This window comes from Cydia fagiglandana, chromosome 7 (genome assembly GCF_963556715.1).
Source record: "Cydia fagiglandana chromosome 7, ilCydFagi1.1, whole genome shotgun sequence".
NCBI lineage: Eukaryota > Metazoa > Arthropoda > Insecta > Lepidoptera > Tortricidae > Cydia > Cydia fagiglandana.
In genome coordinates this window covers 16,660,812-16,683,893 of record NC_085938.1, presented here as the reverse complement: position 1 = coordinate 16,683,893, position 23,082 = coordinate 16,660,812, and the positions used below count along the sequence as shown (strand labels likewise).

Genomic DNA, 23,082 nt, shown 5'->3' with positions numbered 1-23,082 from the left:
ATACGTTATAGTTTAGATATCAACTAGTTCTCTTTTGCAGCGCAATTCGGGCAACCAATGTCACTTTTACGTTAGATAGAGTAAGATATCTATTAGATGTGAATTGGATCTCTAAGTCATATCCTGTGGAAATCGTTCAAGAGTATTCCCAGAATCGCGCAAATGACAAATTTGACAGGTTAGATCTTAAACATAATATCGTTATCGTATCTTGGTGATGTCTAAAAGATGTCTAATAGAGGTCTATTTCAAAATCCGAATCGGGCCCAGATCCAGCAACCGTGGCCGTACACTCCATTAATTATCTCATTAGAAGAAGGTCAGTATTGTTTTCATCAAATCCGTCCGTTGGACTGAGGAGATACAATCTCGCTGCACGTAAAAAAAACTCGCATACGATACGATAAACATTTTTCTACTGCGTCGCAGCGTCAATAATATTAGTAAAGCCTAAAGGATAACTCACGCTAGACCAGGCCGTGCCCGGGCCAAGGCGTCCGACATGTCGTTTTCTATGACGGCTGATCGGTGATCACGTGGTGCTTTCCATAGAAAACGAAGCGTCGAAAGCTCCGGCCCGCCGGCCCCGGCCCGGTCTAGCGTAAGTCATCCTTAACAAGATTATATCACTCTATCACTCTTGCATTTTCGAGCGATATAACGATTCGTTATGTAGAGGCAGATAACGAAATTTCTATTTACGGTTTTCGTCTATTTACGTAGACCCTCAAACATTCCCAACATTTTAGGCGCCCTTAGAGACAAATAAACGATATAAAAGAATTTTGTTTTAAGGTGGTGAGCGACAGCTGCATCGCCATTCATTATACTATGGAAATTGACAATAACACCGTCGCGTTCTGTACCTACGAGTAGTGCAGCTGCGGTCAGAAATGGAATGTTACCATAATTGTTGCCTTCCCGCACCCCCCTTTACCTACATCTCATTATGTACCTACCCCACAGGTTGAGAACTCCTAGTGTATATGGTAGCTACGATAATAAGCTTGCTCTTAGAATAATTGAACTAAAGAGCAATGCGGTTTACACTAGACTTATATCGACCGGGATAACGTTGAAAACGAACGCAGCCGACTCATACGAATGAGGGTACGAGTAGACCGGGCGCGGTCTACACAACTTTCGGCCCGATTCGGATTTTGAAATAGACATCTATTAGATATCTTTTAGACATCACCAAGACACGATAACGATATGTTTAAGATCTAACCTGTCAAATTTGACATTTGCGCGATTCTGGAGATACTCTTGAACGATTTCCACAGGATGTGACTTACTGCCATATTCGAACTTCAAGATATTCACAAGACACGACACGTACTAGATCCATTCTAGATACGTTATAGTTTAGATATCAACTAGTTCTCTTTTGCAGCGCAATTCGGGCAACCAATGTCACTTTTACGTTAGATAGAATAAGATATCTATTATATAGATGTGAATTGAATCTCTAAGTCATATCCTGTGGAAATCGTTCCAGAATCGCGCAAATGTCTAATTTGACAGGTTAGATCTTAAGCATATCGTTATCGTATCTTGGTGATGACTAAAAGATATCTAGTAGATGTCTATTTCAAAATTCGAATCGGGCCCTTAGAGATCCAATTCACATCTAATAGATATCTTACTCTATCTAACGTAAAAGTGACATTGGTTGCCCGAATTGCGCTGCAAAAGAGAACTAGTTGCTATCTAAACTATAACGTATCTAGAATGGATCAAGTACGTGTCGTCTCTTGTGAATATCTTGAAGTTCGAATACGGCAGGCGGTCTACACAACTTTGACACGCACCCGCTATCTTCAGTTACCTACCCGTGAACAAGATGCATGTAACTGCGTCGAAATATCGGGAGCTCTAAAACAATACAAAGGTAATCACTGTCTATATCCCGGTCGATATATTGTCACAAAAGTCACTAACTACCTACTATCAAAAAATTAAAGTAACAATGCACTTTATTACACTTGTAACACGGTTTATTGTCCAATAGTTTCAATGATGTTCGTTAGTGACTTTTGTTTGTCACCCGACGATATGTAAGTCTAGTTAAACTAACCGTGAATCATTCAAAACTGTTAATGAGCAATTCTCAAAAAGTTTGTACATTTCGTTCACATCAGATTTCCTTACACATTTGGTAGGTAACAAAAAAGGAATGTTTCTTAGAAACTTTCTGTGACTTTTTGGGAAATGCGGTGGAAGTTGTTCAGCTTCATGTACTATACCAGCATACCAATTTTTATAGAAATCTAAGATGTGATCGAAATGTACAAACTTTTTGAGAATTGCTCTAATGCGGTTTAAAGTGATTGAATTTTTTTTTATCAAGTCATATATTGGCACTACAAAATGTCAGGGTTTGATTACTCCAAAGGCCTAATGAGATATTTGTTTGTCATGAGAACCATGATTTCGGTCTCATAAACATTGTTCACCGTTTGTAAAGTTATGCCGTGAGACAGCGGGCCCCAGATCTCCACATTTGATTTAATTATAACATAAGTACTAATTGTTCAGTTTTCTGCGAATGTCATGATTTATTGTAGTTAAGTAACACTCCACACTAATGACATATGTAGTTACTAGTTAGTGACCGTAACACGGTTCCATATTATTGTTAGTATTTTGTAGAAAATTATAACAATGTAATATTTTACACTAGCGATCAGCCCCGGCTTCACACGGGTTACACAAAACCGTAACAAATTATACTCCTTAACCTTCCTCAAGAATTACTCTATTGACAGGTGAAAGTCGTATGAAAATCCGTTCAGTCGTTTTTGAGTTTATCGCGAACATACAAACCTAGTAGCAAACAAACAATACAAACGTAAGTAGTAGACATCGGCCGACGGGCCTGGGCCGGGCACATATGTCGCAGAGCTGCCGGCCTAGCCAAGGTTACAATCGCTATCGCTTCGACAACGAAAACCATTATGTCTCTCTATCACACTTCCATATTAGTGCGACAGTGACAGTTGCGTTTCGATCGCTACGGAGCGTAAGCGATCGGCATCTTGGCTACGCGGCCTGATATGAGATGGAGCAAGCGTGTCCTAGCGTGGAGGCCTCGTTCAAAAAGACCAAATCACAGACCTCCAACAAGATGGGAGGATGACATTAAAAAGATTGCAGGCCCACTCTGGAGGAGAGAAGCAGCAAATAGGGCTGCTTGGAGGAGATTTGGAGAGGCATATGCCCAACAGTGGGCGCATACTCGCTGAGGAAGAAGAAAAGAAGAGATGCAAACCTATACAAATACACAAACACAGACAGACGCGGCGGGGGACTTTGTTTTATAAGGTGTAGTGATTATAAATAAATACTGGATAGACCACATCTCGTTGCCTCTCTATCGCTCGTATGTGCAATGAGTAAGAGTTATAGAGAGGCATATAAAGATTTTCGATGTTAGCGGTGGGCCCTCAGACCAGTAACAACTACCTTTTTTTTAATGGGCACTTGGGTAGTTTCTTAATGCTATTCTATTATTCCAGAACTCGGAAAATAGTTTGATAACAATGTTTTTATTTTAAAAATTGTTTCATATTGCGGTACTGAAAACTGACTGTTCAAACTAATTTCAAAAAAGTACCTACATCAAAATGCGTATAATTTAATTAAACTGAAATCATACGCATTTTGATGTAAGTACTTTTTATCTTACTGCTTATGTGATATGCCTACTATTTCAAAATGTTGTCTATTTTTGGCAGTAAAGAAACACATCAAAAACCATTAATAATACTGCAGTCATAAATATAATTGAGTCTTCTTTTAAATTCTCACATGCCATTCAATATATTACCTGCTGCAAGATAACATCTAAATAGTTGTTTGCCATGTTATTACAAATTGTAACATCCAAAATAACCCTGCATTATGTCTTCCATCGAGATTCCTAATTAAATGTCTTTTTCTTCTAGCAAAACCTAAATTATGCAAATTGTCTCGAAAAAACGCATGTCGAACAGGCAAAACGTTACAAGTCATCATTAAATTAGCAATTACACCAGGGTTAGGCGTCGTAAAATAAAATAATACTCCTTTGTTCTTTTTAATCAAGTTTATTCACAGAACATGTCAACAAAAAACAGTATAAGCAAACTTAAAAAATAATATGGCAGTGAGAAACAAAATAACAAAGAGTAACTAAATAAAATACTAGAGAAATGGCTAAGATATCAACTGAAGCGCCCAACGCAATGATGGGACTGTAACATTCACCGTGAACAAAGATAGTTGTCACTCTTATAAATGCGTATGTTTTATAGCAATCATGTTCCATCCAATAGTCACTTCAGTTAAAACAATGTACCTATTTGCTAACTAGGTAGGGAGTTAAAGGTCCGTGAAATGGTTGCCGTTGGTCAGGTCTGTCCCATTGACGTATATCTCACAACTGGCCTTACGGGCAATAAGAATGGTGCATGAATGGGGCTATAACAGCGGCTCTTCAACCAAGAAGAGTTGAAGAGTTCGCATCGAAGATTGGTCACAAAGTTGCGTTGCTGCACGATTGGCTCGAATTCATGAGTGACACCGCTGAACTAGTATCATTTTTAGTACCCATTAGGCCTTAGATATATGTAAATGTAACTAGGTAGATAGCTAAAGGTCCGCGAGATGGTTGCAGTTCCTCAGGTCTGTCCGTTGTAAGCTTAGGCCTGCACGGGGATGTCTGCGCTTTCCGGCTGGAAGCCGTTCTCATCAGCAACGTAGTTCACGTTGTGCAGCTGGCCATCGTTGTCGGCGTAGCTGTACGTGCCGCGCACGACCACAACTTGTTGAGGCTTGTTGTCCTCGTCGTTCACGGTTTTAACCTCGCCTTGCTCGTTCTTTTTGATGCCGTCTTGTGTTTCGTAACTGAAATTAGATAAATGGGTCAAACACAAAACTATGTTCATGCCTTTCGTGTAGACATACCCTAAAGATAAGAGCTATAAACGTTAATTTTCTGATTACAATTATTTCGAACGGGTCACTCACGTACGGTATTATTAAGAGCCAACCGAGTGGTCATTTCTCCATACAAACGTACTCGACTGATTCCTCCGTGGGTTTTGATGCTAGAGCAATGATTTTTTCAACACAGATTAATATTGTCGATATGTGTGTCGGACCATTTTGCTTTTTTTGATATTTTTGTTTTTTAAGGCGCTAGAGCCCTTCAAAAATGGCCTAATTAATTGACTATGCCGCAATGAGAGGCGTAGTGTTCAAAACTGATATCAATTAGCCAAAAAAGCAAAACGGTCCGACACAGATAATTTCATAAACATTGAGATTTCCAAGTTTGGTTAAGATTAGTAAGTTTTGGAGGAGGAAATTTCGATTTTTGAGATTTTTACGCGGAATTTTTCGCCTTGTCCTTATCGCACTAGTTTTAGGAGCCGCTTCCGTTAGCGAGACGGATATATTTACCTAAAATAAGTTTTAAATATACTCAGCTCCCGTTTTGTCTTAAGTCGAATGGCGCAAATTGGATGCAAACATGCCGTACATGGAATATTCGACTTAATAATGCGTGAGTAACCCGTTTAAAATAATTTTAATATATTTGAGTTCCACGGGAGTTATATAGTAATTTTTCTTATTCATCACATGAAAGGGAAGAAACTCCTTTTATTACGATAAGTATGATAAAATACCACTAGTAGGAAATACATGTAAAATCAACAAAAAAAAAACTACATAAAGCTACAACTAACTACAAGATAAACTAAAATAACCTTCAAATAAAAAACTGGCTCCAGCTCTGTGCCTTTGGCAGGGTGCCAAGAAGGCTGGCGGCATTGCCGCGCTGGAACTGTTAACTATTGTCCACAGGAGGGAAAACAGTACAGTTTTGATGAATACAGAAAGAAATAGGGCACTATTAATGCAATAGAAGTAAACCAAATAAAAGCTGTCATGACAATTCATTAAACAAAATGGAAACCACCTTAATAAATAATACAGGATACACGAATTGACTAAGCCCCACGGTAACCTCATAAAGGTTCTTGTTGTGGGTAGGTAATACTTAGAAAACGATATATAATATATAAATACGTATATACATAGAAAACAACCATGACTCAGAAACATAAATAATTGCCAATTTCATAAACATTGAGATTTCCAAGTTTGGTTAAGATTAGTAAGTTTTGGAGGAGGAAATTTCGATTTTTGAGATTTTTACGCGGAATTTTTCGCCTTGTCCTTATCGCACTAGTTTTAGGAGCCGCTTCCGTTAGCGAGACGGATATATTTACCTAAAATAAGTTTTAAATATACTCAGCTCCCGTTTTGTCTTAAGTCGAATGGCGCAAATTGGATGGAAACATGCCGTACATGGAATATTCGACTTAATAATGCGTGAGTAACCCGTTTAAAATAATTTTAATATATTTGAGTTCCACGGGAGTTATATAGTAATTTTTCTTATTCATCACATGAAAGGGAAGAAACTCCTTTTATTACGATAAGTATGATAAAATACCACTAGTAGGAAATACATGTAAAATCAACAAAAAAAAACTACATAAAGCTACAACTAACTACAAGATAAACTAAAATAACCTTCAAATAAAAAACTGGCTCCAGCTCTGTGCCTTTGGCAGGGTGCCAAGAAGGCTGGCGGCATTGCCGCGCTGGAACTGTTAACTATTGTCCACAGGAGGGAAAACAGTACAGTTTTGATGAATACAGAAAGAAATAGGGCACTATTAATGCAATAGAAGTAAACCAAATAAAAGCTGTCATGACAATTCATTAAACAAAATGGAAACCACCTTAATAAATAATACAGGATACACGAATTGACTAAGCCCCACGGTAACCTCATAAAGGTTCTTGTTGTGGGTAGGTAATACTTAGAAAACGATATATAATATATAAATACGTATATACATAGAAAACAACCATGACTCAGAAACATAAATAAATGCCGTTATCGGGATTCGAACCCGCGACCATCGGCTTCACAGGTCACTAAGTACCCACTAGGGCAAGCCGGTCGTCAAAAGACAAACCTAGAAAGATTAAGACAGACCTAGGATGCTCAAAAAATTATCGTATTAACCTGTAAACATATCCACCCTCAGGTTTCTGGTCGAATTCTGCGCTAATAATCTGAGGCACCGGCGCGTCCGCGGGCGCGGCCAGCGAAACGGCCACGAGCGCGGCGACACAGACGGCAACAAAGATCTGCATGGAAAAATAAAAATCAGACACAAAAATAATAAAACAAAGATGTGGGCGAAGTGGTGCTTCATTAAAGTGACAGTCCATTTCCAACGACAGCTGCACTACTGTTCATTTTACTATGGAAATTAACAATAACAGCGACGCGTTCAGTACCGGTAGTGCAGCTGCGGTTAGAAATGGAATGTTACCAGTACCCGACCGAATTCAAAATTGAGTCAATTCAAGAAAAAACATGGAAATAAAAAAATATTGTGACACTCTCGGTGCAGAAATCCAACTCTCACTTTTGCGAAACGAAAATGTAAACCGTTGAATTTTAGTTCTAAACACGCATAAAATTAATTCACTCCAAAATTATTTTAATATATTATTTTATTTAACAACTCACTAGTTTCATTTTGAGTAATATCTGGATTGCTTCTTTTAGATGAGAAACTCAATAGCGACTGATGCCTAAATACTAGAATCTAATTCTTTTATACACATTTCCCTACGATCTGATTCTATAAATATAAAATTCATGCAAATTCAATACCGGTTGTCCCAATCTGTCATTGATAATCAGCAATACGTACGCAGATGACCGGACTAAGATCAATATGATCATAAGTTGGGAAACCAGGGCACGCAATATTCAACTTTTAGTTGAGTGCGACAAGGCTCAATATCGAGCTCGTAAAATAAAACACTTAGGCCATTTGAACTCCAATCGTTATGTAATAGCACCAGACAGCTAATCTTTTCGGCTATAATGCACCAAATAAGAGCCAACAGTACGGATATGATGGTCGTTCTTGTCTACGTGACAGCGTGATAAAACAGTGTCCGTCACTTTCTATCCCACAGTGTTAAAAAGTGACAGTTATTTTATCACGTGGGTAAAGATGGATAAAGCCATCCATAAGCAGTGTAGTCATTCGGCACCCTTTTGAAGGGGTGCGAGAGGCCTCTTCCGCCTTCCGGCTGCGGAGGCTGTCTCGGGTCGCGCCCCACCTTGTGGGGCGGTCAGTCGCTCGTCATTTTGGGGACGGCTGTGTGTCCAGTGTGGGACAGCTTTCTCGCCACCGGCCGTTTATCCAACCCTGCGACCCCTAGCCCGGTGATACCGTTACCATCCATAATTTGCCGGAAGGAGTGGTCATTTCTCCATACAAACGTACTCGACTGTTTCCTCCGTGGGTTTCGACTCTAGAGCAATGACTTTTTCAACACAGATTAATATTATCAATATCTGTATCGGACCGTTTTGCCTTTTTTGATATTTTTGTTTATTAAGGCGCTAGATAGAGCCCTTCAAAAATGGCCAAAATGGCCTCATTGACTATGCCGCAATGATAGGCGTAGTATTCAAAACTGATATCAATTAGCCAAAAAAGCAAAACTGCTCGACACAGATAATTTCATAATCATTTGGATTTCCAAATTTGGTTACGATTGGTTAAGTTTTGGAGGAGGAAACAGTCGAGTATGAAACATCGATTTTTGAGATTTTTACGCGGGATTTTTCGCCTTGTCCTTATCGCACTAGTTTTAGGAGCCGCTTCCGTTAGCGAGACGGGTATACCTAATATTTATTTATTATATTTAAAACTCAGCTTCTGTTTCGTCTTCTTCAGCTAGACAGTTGAAATTTTCACAGATTGTGCATTTCTGTTGCCGCTATATATAGTAACAGCACCAGTCATGGGACATTTAAGAGGAAATTTGGAGTATTTATGATATTTCCCGTATACATGTAAATGGTCTACCGCTGAGCGTGTTAAAAGATGAAAGTCCTACCCGTCTTTCATGTTTTAGGCGTGTTGTATCAAAGATACAGCAATTCGTTTCCACATATTTAACAAATTAAAACTATGCTTTTTTTCTCCAGTCATGGACACCACAAAGTCCCAGTAATGGGCCCCCGGTAATGGACGTGGATCCAGTAATGGGCCCCCTATAATGGACATTGCTCTATCAGTATAAAATATTGAAATGGGGAATAAGTTACGGCAAAAAAAACAATTTTTGGTATAAGCTTTTATAGCTGAATGTATTTTTCTTTCCACAGCCAATTATTGTTGTATTAGATCCATCGAGACAATTCTAATATAACCAAACACAATTAGTTATTGCGATAAAGTTCCCATGGCCACCTCCTGTCTCCATCATCAGATAAGGTCCATGTTATCATACTATTGCATCCGATTTGCATACTTAATTACGTACTTACACAAAATTTCAACTGAATCGGAAATCGAAAAGTGGATCAAATTCAGCTACCAAGATTTGACCTACACTAACTAACAGGGCAAGTTAAATAATTGTTTGGAAAAACGATATTAATTTATCCGAAGTCCGAGAATACCTCCTGGTTGACATATTTCGTAACTACATTTTACTTCTGTATTGTTTAAAAACATGATATTATGGCATGGCAAGCATCATTATGTCAATTGTCCCATCATAGGAGGTATGCAGTTTTACAGCTCCTATAATGGGATTGGGCCAAATACCACTATTTTTTTACATCTGTGGAGTCACTACATAGTGTGTTGTATACCTTATCTCATGATAAATGCAATTAAAAAAACACATTCTAGTTTTCATCAAGTATTAATTAATTAAAATTTAATAAATTAACTCACCTCTCTTAGCGAAGTTGTTAAGAATTCGTAGTGGTATTTTTTTTCAGTGACACGACAACTTTTGGGTTGACGCCATTTCTTAAAAGATAACCGAATTTAATAAGAATTGAAACATGAACCGCTCTAGGACTCTTATTTATGATAAAAAATATATCCAGTGTTTATAAACTACTTTTAGATACTTATTTTAGAGGAATTGTGGTTTTTTGTCCCATTACTGGTTCCACGTCCATTATAGGGTCCACTACTATATAACAACAAATACTAAAATGTACGGAACCCTTTTTGGGCGAGTCCGACTCGCACTTATCCGGTTTTTATAACTTTTTTTTCAGCGCCTTCATCATCATTCATCACTTAACGATTCGTATTTTTTTTTATTTGCCAACAGTAGATATATCATCATTACAGATCAGAGTGAAGGGACTTCAATTTTATTTTAATTGCGAATAGCTGTATCAGCCTGTACCGTGTAGAAATATCAGTTATCACGCTGACTATACATGTATTATGTTTGAAGTTCGTCTGTTTAGCCCTTGCTAATGTGAAAATTACCTTTGCTATGCTTATACATTATGCTTTATACATTATTGTATTCATTTATTAACCAAAGCTTAGCGGTAGTGACTCTTCTCATTACAATTTATAATATTTAAATGTTAAAATATAGGATTAGACCGGTTAACGGTTGCAGCACGTAAATACAACAATTATTAACAAATGAAAATATTATGGCATTAATTGAGTTATACCTACTATCAAAAATGTTATAAATATTTATATCACGAGTCGTTTAGTCATTCAACATTAGGTTATAGACGTCGTTAAATTAAAATATGTTTGTTTTTTCATAAACAATTTTATTTACAGTACATTACAACAAAAAATAGTATAAAAGTAAAAAAAACATGGCAGTGAGCATCAATATAACAGAACAACTGGATAAACGAGTCCCAGCGATGTCATGTCTTGACTAGGAGCCCTATTCTGGTTTTAATTTTCTGTTCTAAATATTTTACAGATTTGACAGCAGACAGGTGAAATCCATAACACCTTCAGAACAAGATATGAAAATCAGAACAGGCTCAAGGTAACTAGAGTTTGGTTGTCTAAAGAAAGCTTAGGCCTGGGCTGGTGCCTTGGGGATGTCTTCGCTTTCAGCGTGGAAGCCGGTTTCGTCGGCGTAATAGGTGACGGTGTGGGGTTTGCCTTCTGCGTCGGTGTAGCTGTAGGAGCCACGCACCACCACAACTTCAACAGGTTTATTCTCCTCGTCATTTACGGTTTTAAGCTCACCGTTCTCGTCCTTTTTGATGCCATCTTCGGTTTCGTAGCTGTAAGGAATAAGATTAATATATTTTATCAGAATGTCTCATTCAGTTAATATTAAAAAGTAGGTACTACAAGAAAGTCGTAAAGTATTGTCTACTTTATATTATAGCGAAAAAAAAATTAAATTAAAATTTCTCCGAAACTGCACAGATAAACTGGGAATGAAAAATAGCTTTACAGAAAATAAAACAGGTATAGGTAAATCAGATAATAAATAAAACATCACGATTTAAAAACAAATCAATTCAATGGACAACGATCAATTTAACTCCTTCTTCATGGTCGTGACCTCATGTCTGAGGGACGTGACTCATATAGGGTATTCTTTCTACCCCTGCTCTCCAGGTCTCTCGATCAGTTTTACTTACGCGTAAGCATATCCACCGTCCGGCTGCACCTCAAAGTCCGAACGAAGAATTTTGGGGGGCTCCTGTTCCGCGGGTGCGGCGAGGGCGACGGCCACGAGGGCGACAACGGCGAGTACAATCTGAACAAAACACACACTATTATAAAACTAGTAATAAAAAAACTAATTTTACGTCGGCCTAAATCGCAAACCTCGTAACTCCTCCGGGGGAGTTACGAGGTTTGCAATTATAAGTATTGTTGTCTAAGGTAGCAATTAGTAATTTCCTTGAAATGGAGTTACGAGGTTTGCGACTTATTAGGCCGACGTAAAAGCGCCTGTTTTATAGGGTGACAGGTTAGGTTAACTTTATTTGCCAGTAATTGGGCACTCTTAATAATAAAGTTTCAATTGGCTTGTTTATTTCTAATTTGTAAGGAGTGGACAATTACTACATATATACTAGCCAATAACTGTACGAGTCATCCTATGTAAATATCTTCGATGTGGCAATCAGGGTCTGCTAATTATACAAAAAGTAATAAAGTTTACCGAATCGACCCAATGCCGCAGCGAATGTGTTAAGAATACAATGTTAAATTGGATCTATCTATCTTTCTATTTATTTTTTCCTGAACATGGTGCTTGTAGGTAGGTACATTTTTTTTAAGTATAGAAATAACATTGTTTTAGATTAGATCAGGCAAACGCGATTTACATCGGAATTGTATTTGCTGCTATTAAGTGCCTAGTAGGTAATCGATTAGCGAATTTAATTTTTTGGCGATAGCCCCTGAAGTCTTCTGTTATTCTTATTTTAAGTACACTACTTATTAATTATTAGCAAGTTGCTACTTGCTGTACAATGAGGAGGCCTGTCCCAGAAATGGAATGAATGTGCCCACATGTAGAATGTAAGCTCAATTTTGGTAGGCTGGTGATGATGATGATGATGGAGTTACTCCTTGTTTTAACACTGTCTCACGACGAATACATTATGCTAGGTTCCTTAATTGCTTGCTGGGAGATCGTAGCTGTATTTTTAGACACACTGCGTTTAGCACACATCACTATGTACGTATAAACTAGGTATTAACTTATCACAAAATTATATTTAAACCCACCAGTTTCATTTTTGATAATGTTTAGTTTACGACTGTTCGATGGGATACCGATGAGCAACTGATGCCTAAGCACTCGTGATGAAATCTTTTATACATTTCTCCCTGCAATCTAACGTACTCAATGTCATATGTCGACGAAACATATTTACCGACCCAACACTGGCTATCCGTATTTCGTCATCGATGGCCGGCTGTAAATCATCGAACTATGATGACATTTCGGGAAAATGTACTTGACATTCAACTTTGTACTAATCCGTCCTCGACGTTCAACTTTGGACTAATTGGTCACATAGTGGGTTGGCACTTACACTGCTAGGTCCCGGAAAATACCAGCCCAGCGGTAGCAATGCTGCTGCACATGCTGAGTTGGCGCCTTTTCGTGATGGTGTACTGAGCGACAATAAATTCCTAAATAATTCCTACTAAAGTGTCATTCTATGGAACTTGCTAACTATGTAAACAAACCGCCATATTGAAATCATTATTCAGTGACAATTTCTATATGGCGGTTTGTTTACATAGTTACCAAGTTCCATAGAATGACACTGTAGCTATTTAGTTTGTTATTTAGTTCAATATCTTTAGCTATTTAGTTTAGTTATTTAATTTAGTATCTTTATTAGACCTATTTGGTGAAATTGATTTTAAGTTATTTATTTACTTTTGCTTGGCATGTTTTGGAATTAAGTATTATTTAAATTTATATCATATCGTGCTGATGAACTAAGGAATAATTTTTGTGCAATTGTTAAGGACACACCGTGTTAAATTCTTTGAGAATTCATGGATAGAAATTATTTGATGGATTTCAACAACTCTACAACACCATTGCATTTTCTTTGCTATGAGATGAAGTATAATGAAGTAGATTGTACTTTTTTTTTTATGTGGCTTATCTTTTTTATAGATTTTAGAGATAGATTGTACTTATTTACATTTCTTCGTGTGCAAACTCCCCTTCGGAAATAATTTAACGGGAAAACCATGTAAGGTGTATTCGGGTAATACCGAATGTCGGATAATTCCGAAATTCAGATGAAAATCACCCTTAATTCCATTATAATAAAAGTCTCTTTTCGGAATTATCCATCAGTTTTCGACATTCGGAATTACCCGAGTAAACCTTACTAAGGACCTAGCCATCCTAAAGGATTCATGTGATTACACCCTTTTATTCTTATCGACTCAAATTAATACTTTTCCTCATGTGCCTTGTCAATGCAGGACACGGATTAGTGTTAAAGCTCTTACTCGTTAACACCACTTAAAATCAACACCTTTTTAATTATACTGACCGTAAATTGTGTCCCTTGCATACATATATCGATTTCTCTTATGTATTAGAGACCTTTCTAATGAAGTAATGAGCTTAAACATGATGTGTTTGCAACATTTCGTTAAGATTACCTGAGGCTTCCTTCCGATTAATTAACGTGATGATACTGATGATTAATTATCAGAAGTCATCAGTCACCGGAGAGTGGTTGAATTTTAACATACTAAATTCGAATTCCTCCTAGATACGTCTTTTATATGAACCTAAACTTGATGTATTTCCGTATTTAGGGTTACTTTCACCGTAAAAGAAAACACAGATCCTTATAAAATCAACTTAAATTTAATTTAAAAAAAATGCAACGTCTGCCCAGCGACGCAATATCTATAGACGAAGCTCTCAGTATTTTTGACTTCTAAGAACAGTCCATATTATTAAGACACATACCTATCACTAGCTACAGTTATCTGACCCATATCACTAGAAGTTATCCTTTCCCCGTAAATATACCTCACTCGCAGCTTTGAATATAACCATACACAAATTTTCATTAGGCATTAAGTCCGCCATTTGTACCTTCATGTAATGTGCAATAAAGGCTAAAATAAGTAATAAAAAAATTAATTTCCGCTATTAAAAATAAATTATGCTTGTCAAGCATATTGCTCGGCATTACAATATTTGACGTTGTCAATATAGCGCCCATGCGTGCAGTTTAATTAATATGTGCAAGTTTTTAAGCTCTAGTGAAACTTTTATATAATAGTTATTCTAGTTCATTATCGTTTGAAATATCAAATAAAAAAGCTTGTTGTGAGTATTTCAAATATATATTTTTTTATGTATAACATAAAGTTGTCAACTTAAAACATAAAAAAACAACTTTTGAAGAAAATAGGCAAATTTCGACGTTTTGTTTTTTGTGCGTGTTGTATTTTCGATTTGTTAGATGTATTTTCCGATATTTTTTTTTTCTCTACTATTATTTTAGTTTTCATCTTTAAATATCACTAAACAAATATTCAATTTTTGATCTTAAATCTTCACTTTTTTAGGTATCTATTAATGATATTCAACATTAGTTGGGGCACTTGGGTCGTTGGTTCTGTTTTTAATTACCATCATTTGAGTAGCGACAGTAAATAACGATTTATAACTAGGATATAAAACGGGATATTTATATTTGTGTTTATAATAAGTTCCCGATATTTCACCACTGTTGATAGTTGCATTTCCAACAGTACCTAATAACTATCAGGAACTTGTAAAAACAGAAATAGATGGTACATTTTAACATCAGTTATAATTACGAATATGACCATGACATGTTATCATAAATTCGTAAAATATGATTTATCTATTAATAAATTTACGTCGAACGTATTCCACCAAAACAAATTTAAAGGATGACTCACGTTAGACCGGGTCGGGGCCGGGCCTGAGCTTCCGGCGCTTCATTTTCTATGGAAAGCATCATGTGATCACCAATCATCCGTCATAGAAAATGATATGTCGGTCACGGACCGGCCTAGCGTGAGTAATCCTTAACTACATTATGCCGCGTTCAATTAAGATTATTACCACTAATTCCTCGCTAACGACTGACTGAGCTTCATTTTCCTTTTCTAATTAATAGAATATTTGCCCGATTCTAACTTTAAGATACGTTAATTAATTGATATAGAAATTATATGGATTGGATATGTCAGTGTCAAATGTGACGTTTATTCAAACAAATACGTCACTTTTGACACTGACACATCTAATTTCAAGATCTATTCATTGACGTATCTTAAAGTTGGAATCCGGCTGTAAGTGTTGAACGTTCAGTCGCTTCTTGCTTACCGGAGTTTGGGGGTTTCAGATTATCCAGAGTGCTTACATGGCTAAGGGCTAGTTGCACCAACCACATTTGACAGACTGATCAACGTCAGTCAACGCCGGCGCGCCCCGGCGCTCTACTATGAAACTTTCCATACATAAAAATTTTGCGAACTCTTTAACGATACGAACAGTTTGGTGCAACCGACCCTAAGTATATCCAAAATACCAACCTACATGTTAGAATTACACAAAACAAGTCAGAGCGCGGCTCGCTCATTCTTTCTTCCATGCAGAATTAGAACCGCGAAGGTAAGAGAGGTCCGTAAAAACCTATCACTGGGATTAGGCCAAGCAATAAGAAGTTATAGAGGGAAATGCTCGGAACACAATTTTTGACTCCGTAGCTTTGTTTGGACTAGTTACGAGGTGAACATATCAAAAGTCCCCGGCCGTAGCCCCGGTGCTGGGGGGTAGAGGGGGGAAAGAAGGTCTCATTTTTCGGTTTTTCACTTATATCTTGGAAACTTTGCGTCTTAGCGACATGACTACTAAGACAAACCAAAAGCTGATAAAATTTGTTACAAGTTTTATTCAGTCAAGTTTTTCGATATCTTGAATAGTTTTTGAGATATCCGCTCTTGAAAGTTTATTTAGGGCTTTCAATTTTATCTTGATATCTACATTAGTGAAGCTCTTAGGCCGTGTTTGGCATCATTTTCGTATAAGTCGTGGGTGCTGAATTCATTTTTGGTATCACATTGACACCATTCCTAAGAAAAAACACATAAACTTTAAACAAATACCTTTTTTTTTAAATTCCTCTTCACGCTTAAACCGCTCAACCGATTTAATTGAAATTTGGTATACAGATATTTCGAGTCCCAAGACAGGACATAAGATACTTTTTATCTCAATAATCATCCTTTAAAGTTGTGAAATAGAGTATGGGGGGAATTCAACTTCGTCGACGAAACTGCATTCCTGAGGTTAATACTGCTTAAGGTAAGGTTTGAAGTCATGTTTGGTATCATTTTCATCTAAATCACAGATGTATACCATCCTAAATTTCATCTAAACCGGTTCAGCGGTTATTGACTCCCCATACAAACTTCCACCCCACTTTTCACACCCTCAAAAGATGTTTTTCGGTATAAAAACTATCTTATGTCCTGTGTCGAGACTGAAACTATTTCTATACCAAATTTAAACAAAATTGGTTCAGCGGGTTAAGCGTGAAGAGGGATTTTAAAAAATATGTTTTTTTAAATTTTGGTTTTACTTCGAAATAGTGTTAATGTGATACCATAAATGAATTCAGCACCCCCGATTTGTACGAAAATGATACCAAACATGGCCTAACAGCTTCACTGATGTAGATATCAAGATAAAATTAAAATCCCTAAATAAACTTTCAAGAGCGGGTATCTCAAAAACTATTCAAGATATCGAAAAACTTGACTGGACAAAACTTGTAACTAATTTTATCAGCTTTCGGTTTGTCTTAGTAGTCATGTCGCTAAGACGCAAAGTTTCCGAGATATCAATGAAAAACCGAAAAATTCGACCTTCTTACCCCCCTCTACTAGCAGCTAGCACCGGGGCTACAACCGGGGACTTTTGATATGTCCACCTCTTAACTAGTCCAAACAAAGTTACGGAGTCAAAAATTGTGTTCCAAGCATTTCCCTCTACAACGTTTTTTGAGCATTCATTTACTGACCTAGATAGGAAAAGAGTAAAATTTTTACTTGGTCCTCGAGTATTCTATGTACATGTTGATATCCTGAGACGGATGTTCCATATTTCGTACTTACTTGTGCAGGAATGAAATATGAGAACTTTCATCTCATTACCTTCAGTTTTAAATTTCAAGAGACATACATTAACTGTGATGACAGGTAGCACAGGCAAAGTAAGTATTTAAAAATGTCCTACTTACTCATTTCCTAGGCCCAAGTATAGGCATCGCCATTTCGCGTGGTGTAGTCAGCCTTATGGGCACCCTTCTGCAGGGGGACTTATTATATAGGTGGGTATAAATTTTATTTTATTGACCCAGCGTAAGCGAAGGTCTCCATTTCAGGTTAGGCAAAAATGCTTTCGTATTCCGGATGTTCTCTACAGGTCGCAATTCTCAATCAATTCTAGGGAAATTTTGAGAGCAGGTTCGACAATTAAATTTAAAAAAATTGTCGATTAAATTTTTGGAAAAGCCGTGTAGGTTCGCGAGTTCTAACAAAAAGGCAATTTTGCTATTTAAGTTAAGTATGTACATTTTGTAGCCAACAGCACAATTTAAAGTTATTTAGTTTAGATTAATTATTTTGTAGGTACCTCCTTTAATTATTATGATGAATAAGAGTCATAACTTATAACTTATTCATATTGATATTTATTATGGGATGAAAATATTAATATGTAGAGGGCGGGGGAAGTTTAAAGTTATGAAGGAGTAGTAGGCAGACTAATTAAATAGTAGTACCTAATGAATGTTACTACGCTTTGAATTCCTTTATTAGTTTATATCACCTCCTCCTTTAACTCATTTACCCTGGGATAAGACGTCGTTAAATTAAAATATACTTCGATACTTTCAATCAAATTTATTTACAGTCAACTACTACAAGTTAACAAAAACAGTATAAACGTAAAAAATATGGCAGTGATCATCAAACAAAAAAAAAGTAGGGAAATGCGTAGCGGATGCCGCGCTCGCGTCCCTATAAAGTTGACTTAACTAATGTGGCACGGTTTGACTGATGCGGCTAGCACTGTCGCATTTTTATCGCTTATCATGCCTGTCACGTTCTAACAAGTGCGAAAGTGACAGGCGATAAAAATTGTCACGTTCTAACAAGTGACAGGTGATAAAAATGGAACCATGCTGCGCCCGATGGTCAAATTTGACCGTTGAGAGCCTTAGTCGAAAGCTTAGGCCTGGGCTGGGGCCTTGGGGACGTCTTCGCTTTCAACGTGGAAGCCGGTCTCGTCGGCGTAGTAAGTGAAGGTGTGGGGATTGCCCTCGGGGTCGGTGTAGCTGTATGACCCACGAGCCACTACAACTGTTTGGGGTTTGTTCTCCTCGTCATTGACTGTTTTAAGCTCACCGGCCTCGTCCTTTTTGATGCCGTCTTCAGTTTCGTACCTGGAATTGTAGACAAAGGCCAATAAATTATGGGTATTCAGAATTTCTATTATGCTCTGTTAAAGAAAGGCGCGATTACAAATTTTCTATGGGAAAACCAGGAAAACCACCCTTCTTGAAAATCTGCATAACAAACATTCATCATCATCATCTCAGTCATAAGACGTCCACTGCTGAACATAGGCCTCCCCCTTTTTTGGGCATAACAAACATTATTTTAAGACAATTGAACACATTCCTAAGATGCTCCACAATAATTTTCCCGTAGGTATACTGCCACCACTTAGATACATTTTACTTATATGTAACGTGAAGAGGGCGAAGTGCGCCTGCCGTGTACTTATACGGCTGCACTTCGCCCCCTTCACGGTATAACCACTGTTTTACCACCCTGAAAGATATCAAGATTAATATTTACAATATTTATTTGAAATCACAGCCAAGACATCCTCCAGACTGAGCACAGTATTTCTACCTCCTCTGCCACAAATACGGTAGTTTTACTCCATTTTGGAGTCGAAAGTGTCTTTGTGTGACGTCCGTGTCTTTGAACGGACCAATCACGGCACGGGAGCTTGCTCACCTCGTCTCTCGCACCCCCGTATTTCATGAAATTATTGCTCTAAACTCCGTCTCTTCTTTTTACAATATTAAATGATATAAATAGACACTGTCTTAAAGAAATTATAGACTTACGCGTAATTGTATGCACCTTCAGGCTGCTGTTCGAAATCGGAACGAAGAATTTTGACGGGCTCCTTTTCCGCGGGTGCGGCGGGTGCGGGGGGTGCGGCGGGGGCGGCCAGGGCGACGGCCACGAGGGCGGCAACGACTAGTACAATCTGCATACAAATAAAATATATAAATACATTGTAATGACTCCTTAGCGCATTGTAACATGATACTACTATAGGTATATTTATCTAGAATCTGATCACGCTAACTATGCAGTTAATAAGAATGCACACACAAGCTTCATACTTGAGTATCGAACATATGAGTACCCAAGAATACAGACGTTTCAGATGTTTTTCTAATACCTATGTATAAATAAAAACAATTTGAGTCTCCTAGTCCTAAATTAGCCTGAGGCATTGTTCCCAGGACGCTGGCCGCGTTCCCCCTCTGCACAGAGAGGCTGAGTTTTTGTGCCAGCCATGCGGTAGAATGAGATAGCAATATCACTTGCTCCCTCTAAATGCGTCCCTTGGAGTGGCCGGCGTTAGCCCATCGTGTAGAGTCGTCATAACTACGAGCTGGTGCATTTTATGCACAAAAACTCGTCCTCACCTCACTGTGCAGAGGGGGAACGTCCTGGCCAGCGTCCTGGGAACAATGCCTCAGGCTAATTTAGGACTAGGAGACTTACGGCTCGATTCGGAAAATGAATTAGATTTCTACTAGACTTCAACAAGTTACGATATGGATAATTTAAAGATATTTGTAAGATAGATATGTCAAATTTGACGTTTCCGCGATTCTGGAGGTCCTCTTGAACGATTTCGACAAGTTATGACTTAGATATCCAAGTCACATCTAGTCGATATCTAATGTAGATCTAGTTGATATCTAAATCGTCTCTAGATCTTGTGATTATCTCGAAATCCAAATAGGCCAGTCAAAATACTTTGTAGAAAAACATCTGAAACGTCTGTATTCTTGGTGTCATAGTGTTTCATACTCAAGTATGCATTGTTATGAACTGCAAAGTTAGCGTGATCAGATTCTAGAAAAAGATAGATTATTATTCAAGTAGGCATGTTACAATGCGCTTATGGACGTCAAATAAAGCTACACCGGCTCCAAGCCTACACCTCTGAGTAAATTTAAATCCCCCCTCAATTGAAGGAGGGTCTCCCAATATGGGACCGGCAACAACATATATGTACAATGAAGAGGTTTAGTTTTACATATTTTAACAATTCTATGTCAAAATCATTAAATAATAAAACAAACTAGTGAAGTTAAAATCGACTCTGCAAACAGCTACTGTTATGAATGAAGACCAATAATTGTATTATGAATTATGATTATTACAAGTTACCTATATTTTTAAAAATATGAATATGAAAAATATGACTTCTAAATTGCAATCGACAATATGAGAATGTTTAGACTATTTTGCACTTGTTGTGATAAAAAAGTTATTAAAAGACTTGATGAAATGGGCGCCTGTTACACGAAAGGTGTTTGTTAATCAGTAGGTAAGTGCTTTGTTAATTTGTCTGGGTACATATGAATACAGACAATTTTTTTAATTGCTTTTTATATCTACGGGAAGTCCAATATATGTTATATAGATGGTCAAGCAAATCTTGTGAGTAGAAAAAGGCGCGAAATTCAAATTTTCTATGATACGATATCCCTTCGCGCCTACAGTTTTTAAAATTTGCCGCCTTTTTCTACTGACGAAATCTGCTTGACCATCTTATAGTTCTATAATTAGGTAAAAAAAGGTACACTGCATAACTTCAAGCACACTTCACTAATACTATTTTTTTTCTAAATAATTTATAATAACTCACCAGTTTCATTTTGAATAATGTTTATTTTACGTCTATTCGATAAGAAACTGATGAGCAACTGATGCCTAAACGCTCGTGACGAAATCTTTTATACATTTCTCCCTGCAATCTAACATCTAAGGCACTCAATGTCAAATGTCAGACGCAAACATATACCGGCTACCCGGATTCCGTCATCGATGATCAGTATGAGCTTGTATATTTATCATTGAACTATAAACGGATTTCGGGAAACCAATTAATAGCGTTCTAAATTGAAGTTTTACCGGGTGTGGCCTGTAACATGAGCAAATAATTAAAACAGATTGTACTTCTCAAACGGTGACACTTTTATTCAACAACTTTTAAAAATTATGAATACTTAGAGTCCCTATTTTTTATACTAAATAAATATTATCTTCAATGGACGTCATCGCCACGCCATTTCATTGTGATTGACGTTGCTTGTCATGCCTTAAACATAACAAAATTCGCAATACATTGCGCCTTAGAATAAACTTTAAAGTGTATTACAAATCAAACCACAAGTCATTTTGTTGGTCTGTATGAGGAGTACAACCTATAGTTTAGTTTTTTGCTCGTATTACAGGCCACACCCGGTATAAATACATTATATAACACTGTCAAACGAAAATATTTAGGCCAATTGTGCAATAGAGGTACCTAAACAGTAAACACACAAACACGTGTTGTTATCAAAATTAACATCCCTCTATAGGCAAGAGCCTAAATCGGGTTAAAATGGGATAACAGCTTGCACGTTCACGACTAAAATGTCAATAATAGGTACCATGAAATAAAATAAAATAGGTATAGTTTTGGCATAATTTATCAGCACACCTTTGGGAACATTTCAAATTATTTTATAAAATATTTTGATTTGTGTATTTTTAAGTAGACACACTACTGTATATAAATTATAAACTGAAATAGATGTCATATATTAAAGAAAAAGTGACGTAGCCCTCCAGTGTGCAGTGGTGAAGGCCTGATTCGAACCGGCAATTTCGGGGTCCTTAGCAATCCGGGCTAATGCCTTGAACCCCTGTTTTTAGGGTTCCGTACCCAAAGGGTAAAACGGGACCCTATTACTAAGACTTCGCTGTCCGTCCGTCCGTCCGTCCGTCCGTCCGTCCGTCCGTCCGTCCGTCCGTCCGTCCGTCTGTCACCAGGCTGTATCTCACGAACCGTGATAGCTAGACAGTTGAAATTTTCACAGATTATGTATTTCTGTTGCCGCTATAACAACAAATACTAAAAACAGAATAAAATAAAGATTTAAATGGGGCTCCCATACAACAAACGTGATTTTTGACCAAAGTTAAGCAACGTCGGGCGGGGTCAGTACTTGGATGGGTGACCGTATTTTTTTTTGCTTTTTTTGTTTTTTTTTTTGCATTGTGGTGCGGAACCCTTCGTGCGCGAGTCCGACTCGCACTTGCCCGGTTTTTTTTCTTTAATATTTGACCTCTCTTTCAGTTTATAATATATGTGGTTCATCATCATCATCATCATCTCAGCCATAAGACGTCCACTGCTGAACATAGGCCTCCCCTTGGACCTTCATTCGTACCGGTTGGAAGCGACCCGCATCCAGCGTCCTCCGGCGGCCTTCACAAGGTCGTCTGTCCATCTTGTGGGTGGACGTCCACCCAATTTATGTGG

The 23,082-nt window shown here is 37.6% G+C and overlaps 3 protein-coding genes across 4 annotated transcripts; all 3 read right to left on the bottom strand.

Moving 5' to 3' along the window:
* Nucleotides 1–4,628: 4,628 nt before the first annotated feature.
* On the bottom strand, nucleotides 4,629–7,674 carry LOC134666066 (larval cuticle protein 1-like). Of its 2 annotated transcripts, XM_063523178.1 has the most exons (3): nucleotides 7,604–7,674; nucleotides 7,091–7,215; nucleotides 4,629–4,890 (listed from the first exon to the last, which is right to left on the bottom strand). In XM_063523178.1, exons 1-3 carry the CDS (start codon nucleotides 7,610–7,612, stop codon nucleotides 4,686–4,688), a joined length of 339 nt encoding a protein of 112 aa, XP_063379248.1. In that variant the 5' UTR covers nucleotides 7,613–7,674; the 3' UTR covers nucleotides 4,629–4,685. The 2 variants fall into 2 exon arrangements, with proteins under 2 accessions (XP_063379248.1, XP_063379249.1); XM_063523179.1 differs by lacking the exon at nucleotides 7,604–7,674 and having other exon boundaries at nucleotides 7,091–7,221.
* Nucleotides 7,675–10,870: 3,196 nt separating this feature from the next.
* LOC134666063 (larval cuticle protein 1-like) lies at nucleotides 10,871–12,714 on the bottom strand. Its single transcript, XM_063523176.1, has 3 exons — nucleotides 12,645–12,714; nucleotides 11,543–11,661; nucleotides 10,871–11,176 (listed from the first exon to the last, which is right to left on the bottom strand). Exons 1-3 carry the CDS (start codon nucleotides 12,651–12,653, stop codon nucleotides 10,963–10,965), a joined length of 342 nt encoding a protein of 113 aa, XP_063379246.1. The 5' UTR covers nucleotides 12,654–12,714; the 3' UTR covers nucleotides 10,871–10,962.
* Nucleotides 12,715–18,675: 5,961 nt separating this feature from the next.
* Nucleotides 18,676–19,740, bottom strand: LOC134666061 (larval cuticle protein 1-like). Its single transcript, XM_063523174.1, has 2 exons — nucleotides 19,589–19,740; nucleotides 18,676–18,892 (listed from the first exon to the last, which is right to left on the bottom strand). Exons 1-2 carry the CDS (start codon nucleotides 19,738–19,740, stop codon nucleotides 18,679–18,681), a joined length of 366 nt encoding a protein of 121 aa, XP_063379244.1. The 3' UTR covers nucleotides 18,676–18,678.
* Nucleotides 19,741–23,082: the final 3,342 nt, after the last annotated feature.